At 44.6% G+C, this 10,973-nt stretch overlaps 1 protein-coding gene across 1 annotated transcript; it reads right to left on the bottom strand.

The window, feature by feature from the left end:
* Positions 1-7,717: 7,717 nt before the first annotated feature.
* rpl19 (ribosomal protein L19) lies at positions 7,718-10,387 on the bottom strand. The gene is made up of 6 exons (XM_047039096.1): positions 10,294-10,387; positions 9,705-9,811; positions 9,448-9,570; positions 8,950-9,070; positions 8,491-8,601; positions 7,718-7,901 (listed from the first exon to the last, which is right to left on the bottom strand). Exons 1-6 carry the CDS (start codon positions 10,296-10,298, stop codon positions 7,778-7,780), a joined length of 591 nt encoding a protein of 196 aa, XP_046895052.1. The 5' UTR covers positions 10,299-10,387; the 3' UTR covers positions 7,718-7,777.
* Positions 10,388-10,973: the final 586 nt, after the last annotated feature.

The raw sequence follows: 10,973 nt of genomic DNA, 5'->3' as shown, positions 1-10,973 counted from the left end.
CCATGGACTTCCCACCGCCCTCCCTCCCTCCAGCCCCCTCCCCTACCCCCCTCGACCCTGCTGCATAAAGACCAGGCAGTAACATGAGTGCCTGGTACTGAATTAGCCCATGGTCTTGACCAGTGTATGTGTGCGTGTGTGAGCGTGTGTGTGGTGGGGGGAGGGTTAGTAGGGACTATTTTTCTCCAATGAATGTGAGAGTATGAATACTAGGGACTGGGGCTTTCAACCAATCCAGTCGAATCCTTCCTTGCTTTTTATATGTAGCTTCTCGTTCCACTTCCCTCCTCTATCCTCGCTCCCCCTCTGGCTCTACAAGGGGGGTTTTCAACTCAACTTAGTTTACATCATCAGCTCACGACAGCTATTAATATGAGGTGATATTTTCTCACCTGACAGACAAGAGGAGTCAAGGGATGACAGCAGAGAGAGAGAGAGAGAGAGAGAGAGAGAGAGAGAGAGAGAGAGAGAGAGAGAGAGAGAGAGAGAGAGAGAGAGAGAGAGAGAGAGAGAGAGAGAGAGAGAGAGAGAGAGAGAGAGAGAGAGAGAGAGAGAGAGAGAGAGAGAGAGGGGATCTTATACCACAAGTGTCTACTTTTCTATGAAACATGTTTTTGTTGGAAAGGGGGAGAGGAAAGTTCAGGTTCAGTGAGAAAGCTCCACACCCACATACAACGTTTTCTGTTTTTGTATGGTTTTTGTATGGGTGGTCAATCAGGAAATTGAGAATCAGGGTGTGTTCTGCTTTCTGGTGAGCTCGACCGACCATTCAAAGCAACCTAAAACAAAACAGCTCTTAGAGAGGTTTCCTTGGCACAGGTCACAGTGTGCCACAGCCTTTGTTAAGATCTTGATGGCTTACATAAGGATGCTTAACTGCTAGCCTCAGTAAGGGTAATGAATGATAATTTGGGGGATACAACTTAGTACTTAGGATACGGAATAGTAATTTAAATGTTAAATTGAATGAGGGAAATGAGGAAGGTCACTGTTTTGTTGTTTTTCCATCTGTGTACAGAGAGTTAGGGTTGGAGTAGACTAATGGTTTTATGACTGATGGCTCGTACCTTTGTGCTGTTCTCATGGATACAGTAGCTTGTGTGAGCAGCTAGGATTCTCATGAGGAATGTATGCTCTGCATGTGCTATGTGGTCTCCTGTCTCTGTCGTCCAAGCCTGACATACCTCCACTAATGACACCTACAGGGGGTCACTGACGTGATGCACCTGTACAACGACTGTCATTTAACAATTTGCTCAACTCTTTCTCGTTCTATTCAATTCTCGCAAGCTATCTCTCCCTTAAAAGCACATACACACACACACACACACATGCTAGAATAGCTTTCCCATCACCAGACTCATTGACAAGAATGGTCCAATTTCTCCCCCTCCCCCCCCTCCTTCCCCCCACGCACACACACACACACCATACTTGTGGTGCTGTATGCCTGTGGAGGACACACACCAGCATGCATGACCGGCACAAATCATGAGATACCAGCAGGAATGTAAGGGAGTAGGAAAACGTCAGCATAGACAAGGAACGTTAGTCACTCTTGAACCATAAACCTGATAACAGACAAAGTCAGTGTACTGAAACAATCTGTCAACATCAGGGAACTATAGACAATGAATCTATTTTATGGCAATGCTGTTGAGTCAAGTAATCCATGCTAACTTCCCTCTAGTTACATCCACTTTTTAGTGTCCCCTGACAACCACAGCCATGACCCCATTACAGCCAAATACATGTTACAAAGAGCACGTCTAACCTTATTAAGTCCAAGAAAGTCATTTTTCAAGACCACATTCATAAGCGTATTACCACCAGGGGGTTTGTTCAATACTGCCCAGCCCCATGCCTGCCCTCTCTGCCGAGCTTGAATGAATCATGCACGGCATTATCAATCTAATTAGATTAAGTTTTCTTTAATGCAATTAATCTTATTCAGCTCAGGATGAAACAGAGCTCTTTTGATACATCCCAGGTACAGATTTCTCCCTGGCTGAAGGCTCCTGGTCAATCCACAGAAGTCCCAATGAAGGTGTGTGTGTGTGTGTGTTTTGGAGTGCTTGAATTGAGTAGGTGTATGTACATGTGGCTGAGTGTGTTTGTCTAGGTGTTTCATCCTGTTTCCAGCCAAACCCGGGCCAGCTGCCCCTGATGGGGAGTTTGAAAGCAGCATGACACACAGCTTAGCCTGGGGAGGGAGGGAGGAGGAATGGAGGGGGGTGGAGGGAGGGAGGAGGGAGGAGGGGGGTGAAGGGAGGGAGGAGGGGGGTGAAGGAGGGAGGGGGGTGGAGGAGGGATGGAGGAGGGATGGAGGGGGTGGGGCTCTTTCTGTCCTGGCCCTTGTGACACCACACAACAGGGCTGACCTGCCTCTGGACACAGTGCAGACAGAAGGCAACAAAAGAAGGCATTGTCCTCATGCAACGCTCGCCCCAAAACGCCCCCCTCCCCTTGACCCAAACTCCTTGCTCTGAGTAGGCCATTGTTTGACCTCTCCCTGAACTTGATGTCGGACCCATAACCTTCTTTGTCTGACCTGAAGGATTACACTGTTTGGTTTTACTCTAACAATGCTCGTCATCCTGCATATACTGGCTGTATAACACCTGACAGCTTCTTAAAGAAACATGGCTGCCGCGAGACCTAACAGAGACACAGAACACTCAGTCTGGAATGGAACCGAGTTGAACTTGGGCAGGCAGTGCAGTACTGGGTGTAGCACTGATACTGTTTGTTGTAAGTGAAACACACCAGCGATACCTTCATCTTATCTACCAACCTTCAGCTGAACTTGAGATGAACTTATGTTTGGATATTAGACACTGTGTGTTTGTGTATGGCTGTGTACCTTATGTTCGTCAAAAAAAAAAAAGGTAACAGAGTGTCCTCTCCTAACAGCACAGGCTGTGAATGTACAGGTCCTTCTCAAAAAATTTGCATATTGTGATAAAGTTCATTATTTTCCATAATGTAATGATAAAAATTAAACTTTCATACATTTTAGATTCATTGCACACCAACTGAAATATTTCAGGTCTTTTATTGTTTTAATACTGATGATTTTGGCATACAGCTCATGAAAACCCCAAATTCCTATCTCAAAAAATTAGCATATCATGAAAAGGGTCTCTAAACGAGCTATTAACCTAATCATCTGAATCAAATAATTAACTCTAAACACCTGCAAAAGATTCCTGAGGCTTTTAAAAACTCCCAGCCTGTTTCATTACTCAAAACCGCATTCATGGGTAAGACTGCCGACCTAACTGTTGTCCAGAAGGCCATCATTGACACCCTCAAGCAAGAGGGTAAGACACAGAAAGAAATTTCTGAACAAATAGGCTGTTCTCAGAGTGCTGTATCAAGGCACCTCAGTGGGAAGTCTGTGGGAAGGAAAAAGTGTGGCAAAAAACGCTGCACAACGAGAAGAGGTGACCGGACCCTGAGGAAGATTGTGGAGAAGGACCGATTCCAGACCTTGGGGGACCTGCGGAAGCAGTGGACTGAGTCTGGAGTAGAAACATCCAGAGCCACCGTGCACAGGCGTGTGCAGGAAATGGGCTACAGGTGCCGCATTCCCCAGGTCAAGCCACTTTTGAACCAGAAACAGCGGCAGAAGCGCCTGACCTGGGCTACAGAGAAGCAGCACTGGACTGTTGCTCAGTGGTCCAAAGTACTTTTTTCGGATGAAAGCAAATGTTGCATATCATTCGGAAATCAAGGTGCCAGAGTCTGGAGGAAGACTGGGGAGAAGGAAATGCCAAAATGCCTGAAGTCCAGTGTCAAGTACCCACAGTCAGTGATGGTCTGGGGTGCCATGTCAGCTGCTGGTGTTGGTCCACTGTGTTTTATCAAGGGCAGGGTCAATGCAGCTAGCTATCAGGAGATTTTGGAGCACTTCATGCTTCCATCTGCTGAAAAGCTTTATGGAGATGAAGATTTCATTTTTTCAGCACGACCTGGCACCTGCTCACAGTGCCAAAACCACTGGTAAATGGTTTACTGACCATGGTATTACTGTGCTCAATTGGCCTGCCAACTCTCCTGACCTGAACCCCATAGAGAATCTGTGGGATATTGTGAAGAGAAAGTTGAGAGACGCAAGACCCAACACTCTGGCTGAGCTTAAGGCCGCTATCGAAGCATCCTGGGCCTCCATAACACCTCAGCAGTGCCACAGGCTGATTGCCTCCATGCCACGCCGCATTGAAGCAGTCATTTCTGCAAAAGGATTCCCGACCAAGTATTGAGTGCATAACTGAACATAATTATTTGAAGGTTGACTTTTTTTGTATTAAAAACACTTCTTTTATTGGTCGGATGAAATATGCTAACTTTTTGAGATAGGAATTTGGGGTTTTCATGAGCTGTATGCCAAAATCATCAGTATTAAAACAATAAAAGACCTGAAATATTTCAGTTGGTTTGCAATGAATCTAAAATATATGAAAGTTTAATTTTTATCATTACATTATGGAAAATAATGAACTTTATCACAATATGCTAATTTTTTGAGAAGGACCTGTATAAATATAGAAAATAAACAGAGAGATTACATGGAGCCCTTCACTTGGTAGAAGACATGTTGTGGACATCTGGTGGTCATCTCCAGGTGCTTCTCCTGTGTCTTGGCTACCATTTAGATCAGTGGTTCCAAACCCTAGTCCTTAGGGCACCCCTGTCCTGCAAGGTTTAGATGTTTCCCTGCTCCAACACACCTGATTCAAATGAATGGATCGTTATCCAGCTCTGCAGAAGCCTGTTTATGACCATTCATTTGAATCAGGTGTGTTGGAGCAGGGAAACATCTAAAACATGCTGGACAGGGGTTCCCTGACGACCAGGGTTGGGAACCACTGATTTAAATCACGCCACAGCAAAGTGCAGTTTGAAACATTGCACAGATGGGGCAGCACTGGTGCTTAACTAGACCAGCAGACCAGGGCACATTCCACAGGTGCTTAGCCTGGAGTGCTATTGCTTGTCTGGACAAAAAACCTCCCTCTCTGACAAACTGTATAGCACCTCACTGGATCATATAAACACAGTGTGTATATCAACACTTAACAGAAACTCAAACAGACATGGTCTCCCTATGAGCCCATCTAACATTGGCACATGGTCGCTCTCAGCATGGTTTTTAATACTTGAAACGCTAACACGCCGCACAGCTCCGAGTCAGGCACACTGCTATCAGGTCACACAGCACTCTGCCATCTCTAAACCCCTCCAGGGGCCCTCCATTGCACTTTGGCCAAGTCGTTTCCAGTTATTGTAAAGTCGATTTTCTTCTATGAATTCTGTGCAGCTCAAAATGTATTCCTACAAGTGGACGTCCTGTGTAGACCGAGACTGACGTACTGAAGCAGGACTCTGAAACATGCCACCCTTCATGAGGAGCACAGAGGTCACACACTGCGGTGAGAACAGACTGATTAACTTGAGACGTTTGAGTTAAGCTTCACATTTCAGTCTCTGTGTAGTGCTCAGTGTACCAGCACACCATGACAATATACTCGTGAAATTACTGTGAGCTTTGTTTGTTGTTATTAGAAGTTGGCTGATTACCATGCTGTGATTTGAACTGTTATTTTAATAGTTCATTGTATTAGAAGGTTTGGCTCATATGGATACTGTTGTGGCCGGAAACTTTATAAGACTATCACTGAACTAGTTGATTGTCCTGACGTGAACTAGCACTGAACGATATGAATGATCCTAAGATTACCTCACTGACTAAGAACTGAAGGGTTACCTCAGGTGAACTAGCATTGACCTAAAGGACAAGACGCAGCACATAAAATCTTAGTTACCAAAGACGAACTGCCACTGACCATAGAACAGACTGATAGAAAGAATGACACAGGGAAACAGGGGGAGCCTGAATAGGCCAAGGTCCTTTAACTGAGTGTCTTGTGTACAGAGTATAACTGATGTTTATGCTTATGCTAGGCCTTCAACCGCAGAAGGCCCACTGTGTGAAACTTTTGATAAGATATGATTAAAGAATTTTCACATTGAACCAGAAATCAAACCAAACTCCCGTCTTCTCTTTGACCAGCAGCCAGGCTGAGAAAAGCCACCACAATACAAAAAGGAATCGACGACCAACACCGTATGACTAGGTCCAAGTGAAGATGGCACTGCCTTAAAGTGAAAAGAATTCCTGGGGGGGCGTACTTTTAAGTCGTAGTCATGGTCAGTCATAGACAACGGTATCAGCTGTAACAGTTGCTCCCGGGCAACGTCTTGGTAAATTTGAGTGCACGGGCTCTATGACAAGACGAGCAAGCACTTTCTTACCGCAACTGACTTAGCAAAACGTGCAGAAACAAGCACCAGTCTCTCTTAGTTTCTTGCACCAACTGCCAAAACACTCGCGGTGTCTAGCTTATTCTATCCATGCCGAGCGCCCTTTATTTTTGAGTCATTTTTCCATGGGTAAGACCAGTAGCGGAGACAGCGTGGATGCAAGGGTGCGGCTGCACCAGGACCCCGTGCAAGTCAGGGGGCCCCCCAACGCCACCGATCTCACGTCACTTTCCGAGAAAGGGGCTCTATCTACTTGATGCAATGCAGATTATTGGCTGAGAGAAGTCAACTGCTACCGTGGATCTCATTCTTCCAGTTTGTGAATCCAGCTCTTCTTATCAAACGTAACAGTCACTTAACTCATGGTTACAATGGTAAACAGGCACAAATTAACAATTACCAGGCAACAAAACTCTACATTGTAAGCAGACACATAAAAAAAACTAACAAACGGCAAAGTTTTTAGCACATTTTAACACAATATACAGCCTTGCATCACGGGAATTGACCAGCCAATGAGCCACGCTATTTTCATTTTTTTACGTCGTTATTTCTCCTCCCTTCTGTCAACTTCTTTCTCAAATAGGTTTTTAGTTTTTTCCAAAAAATTGACAATATTTATTCAGGGAGTAGGCCTACATTTAGACAGTGGCAGCGCCATAGATATAGTACTTATAAGTGAATAGTAAAAATAATAGAAATATATAAATCGGTCGCATTAAAAAGAGAAGAACGAGATAGTGGTAGCATCGTGTGCTCTTCTCACATGGTACTTTTCATCATGTGATTGAGCGCACTTGGCCTGTTCAGCACCATCGCTGCCAATCAGATGTCGCTGTGGCGGTGTGGAAGGCATCCAGTCTGGACCCTTTTGTCCTGAATTTATACTGTGGGTGCTAGAACATGCTTTAAAAAGACACTTAACAGACACCATTGGATTGCACACGTACATGTCAAGCACATCCCATAGTTTTGGGCTAATATTGTAGATTCCATTGAGACATATTTAGCATTTTCCTCTGGGGATCAATACTACTCTACCATTAGAGGGCAGCAGATTTTGTAATCACCTGCAAAGACTTGGACCTATGAAATCCATGCCATATAGCTATGTCGAAATCATGCATGAACTGCAATTGCTGCCAATGTTGCATTAAATAGTAGTAATCAAGATGTTATTGTAGAATCCTTCTAAGTTCTTCGTGCCTGCTAGCCTAGATGTGCTTACTTTGCAATACGGCTACTAAATACAAAGCATTCCTTGACTAACGATACTTTTTAGAACCAAGAACTTGAGCTATCCTTATGCACCATTTGTATATCGTTTCGGATAAAAGCACCCACTAAATGCAGGAAGTGTACCTAATAAAACATGAGCAGGACACAGGGCTGTGTTTTCTGTACAACTTTATTGTAAGCACTTGAGCGAGGAGCTGGGAGATGAGGCTGATCACTTCTTGGTGGACTCCTCCTCTGCGAGGGTCTTGATGAACTCCTCTTTCTTGGCCAGGAGACGCTCCTCTCTGCGCTTGCGCGCCTCCTTCGTCTTGGAGCGGCGGGCCTCGGCCTGGTCGCTGTGGAGAGACCAGCAAGTCAGAGGCAGGACACACAGAGACCAGCGAGTCAGAGGCAACAGACAGACCAGCGAGTCAGACGTAGCACATAGAGACAAGCGAGTCAGAGGCAGCACACCAGTGACTCCCACACACAGACTAATTTGTGGCGGTGCGGCACAGAATCAACACCGGCCGCCACATATTGCGTTTCGTAATTATTATTTTTTAACACTATTTAGGTTAAAACACGCAGCGTATTTGTTCAGCTGCATTTAATTTCCCTGCATTTCCTTCCCCCCCCCCCACATATAGCTTTCTAATCTGTGGGAAACACTGCACGCAGTTGGAACTAAGCACTTCCGATGCTGGGCTTTCTGCTGCGTTTTCTACTAAATTGAAATGTTTCTTTGTTTTGGAAAACCCCAGTACCATGTGGTACATCATAAAGCGTAGTCTTGATACATTTGCTGCACACCCCCATCCTTAATGCACACCCTCTATCCTACTTGAAAATGTGGTTCCTTTCTATTCAAGCATCGTAGCTGCCCCAACACAGATCTTCCAGGCCTCCCAGAGAGTTCTGGGGTTGTTAAGAACAAAGACTTACGACAGGAGCTTCTTGCGAGCCTTGTCGGCCTTCAGCTTGTGGATGTGCTCCATGAGGATGCGCTTGTTCTTGAACACGTTACCCTTGGCTCTCAGGTAGAGGCTGTGGTACCTGAGGGAGGTCAAACACCACAACAACACGGTTTAATCGTGTGAGAAAAACAGGCACTCGTCACTTTCAAGAAACTGTCAATTCTTCTTGTGAGTTTTTAGTAGGGTTGTCAACAAAGCTGACTTTTCTACATTGAACACGTGAAATTACTTAACTGTCCTATTAAGTTTTTGATTCTAAATGCAAAGGGACCTTTACTTATACAATAACTAAACTACAGCTGTTTGGCATCAACACTTGTTCTGTTGCAATCCAAATTACATCAGACATGAACTTCAGAAATCACTGGGTTAACCGTAAAACGTTACAAATGGTGCATGACTTTACAGGATGCACTTCCAGACTTACATGTGCCTGTCGATCTTCTTGGACTCCCTGTAACGCCGCAGCAGACGCCTCAGGATTCTCATGCGGCGCATCCAGGACAACTTCTCTGGCATACGCGCGTTGGCTGTACCCTTCCTCTTACCTGGGGACACAGGCTGGTGTTAACTCAGGTGTTCAGGAGGGACATACTACAGCAGGGGTGGCCAACCCTGGGTCCTCAAGGGCCACTGTCCTGCATGTTTGAGATGTTTCCCTGCTCCAGCACACCTGATTCAAATGAATGGGTTGTTATCAAGCTCTGTGGAAGCCGGGTAATGACCATTCATTTGAATCAGGTGTGCTGGAGGAGGGAAACATCAGAGAGACAGAGGCTCTCGTGGACCAGGGTCGGAGAACCCTGTACTACAGTAACTGGGCATGAAACCGTTTATTGGTATAAATCACTAGTTACTAACAATTGGATTTTGATTAATAGGAAGGGGAAAGTCGTTCATGAGTATCTTGGTCTGGATCGCTTACCAACACCCATGTGCCTTCCTTTGCGGCGTGCCAGTGTGTTCTTGCGGCAGCGTGCACGGGAGTGCACCGTGACGGGCTTACGGATGATGAGACCATCCTTCACCAGTTTACGGATCTGCTGGCCTGCAGTCAGGAAGAGTGATCGAGTTGTTGTGATGTACATTTTACAACTCCCATCAGTTGGTATTGGTTTAAGGAGATTGACTTTAGTTTCAATCTGACAGATGTCACGTGCCTTTTATCGTTTAAATACTTACGGGAGTTGGCATTGGCAATCTCATTGGTCTCGTTTGGGTCAAGCCATACCTTCTTCTTGCCACAGCGTAAAACGCTAGAGGCAAGCCTCTTTTGGAGCCTGAGCATGCTGATGGGGGTGAAAAAGAACACATTTGACAGTTCATTACATTCCTAGTTTAACCGACGAGTAACATGAACTTTAAACATGAAGGTACTCACGCCATTCACTTTACCCATTAAATAACGGCGACCCTTACAGACTACAGTCGTTAAAAAAAAACAGTGCTAAATGTCAATGGTAAACGCATTGTGCAATTAATAAACGGGAAAAAAGGACGAGGCATGCTAGATCATTTAGCCGTTTTGGGCCCGGCTTCTCGCCTGTCTCTCCATGTTGTATTCCGACAACATGGCCTCTGTCTGAGCTGTGCCACATCGTGTCGCACACATTGACCAGTGAAATACACATTTTTCATCATTAATGTGCTTATAAGTGTATGTAAAAGTTCCACATAGACAAGCGCAATATAATTTGTATTCTTAGTTGAGTAAAAACGTGTTTCGGACATTTTTTTAAGAATTACATCGCCACGACATCGCTGATCTTACCTCATGGCTGCTATTTCAATAGGAAAAGGAAAGAGAGAGGGACTACTAGGGTGCTACCATTATACAGGAGAATCCATACTGAATAATTCACTGATCTCAATCAAAACCTATTAGGAGCACGATCCAATATCTGTATTGTGGATTTTTTAATAGAGGTTCTTGTTTTGTATGTTAATTTCAGAATCAGTTAGAGTCCTTTTGTAATTGTACAATAATACAACGTTAAATGTCGACTCTTCACCCCTCTTTGGGAATAATAGTATGCACCACAGACCTCGCACTGCATTTTGGGAGTCAATCGATTAAATGCAACCCGCTGTGGCTACCGCAAGAGTGCAGTGTTGAGGTCAAAAGTGATGAAGTCTTCTATGTTGCAACCTCATGTACACGTACATAATGTTGGAGCAAAATTGTTATTTATTATTTTCTCGGCTACATGTTCGATCCCATTGTCAATATTGATCATTTATGAATGATCATGAATTCAGGCGACAAGAATTTGTAACCTAGCCTAGACTTTTTTTTTGCCCCTGCGAAATTGCTTAAAAAAAGAAAATCACAGTATATCTTCAAGTTTTAAAATTAAAGTAAGACTACTCACTTGAACGCTTTACTTCGAGCAATACCATCGATAAGTGAGTCACTCAGAAATGTATACCATTCTCTTGATCATTTTTAAA

The sequence above is a fragment of the Hypomesus transpacificus genome, chromosome 17 (genome assembly GCF_021917145.1).
Source record: "Hypomesus transpacificus isolate Combined female chromosome 17, fHypTra1, whole genome shotgun sequence".
NCBI lineage: Eukaryota > Metazoa > Chordata > Actinopteri > Osmeriformes > Osmeridae > Hypomesus > Hypomesus transpacificus.
This window is presented reverse-complemented; position numbering and strand designations above follow the sequence as displayed.

Excerpts from the sequence above, each read along its gene's own strand:
- rpl19 (XM_047039096.1), bottom strand. Across the intron at positions 9,571-9,704 it reads GATTGCCAATGCCAACTCCC|GCCAGCAGATCCGTAAACTG; the intron begins GTAAGTATTTAA and ends TCCTGACTGCAG. Across the intron at positions 8,602-8,949 it reads AAGAAGATCGACAGGCACAT|GTACCACAGCCTCTACCTGA; the intron begins GTAAGTCTGGAA and ends GACCTCCCTCAG.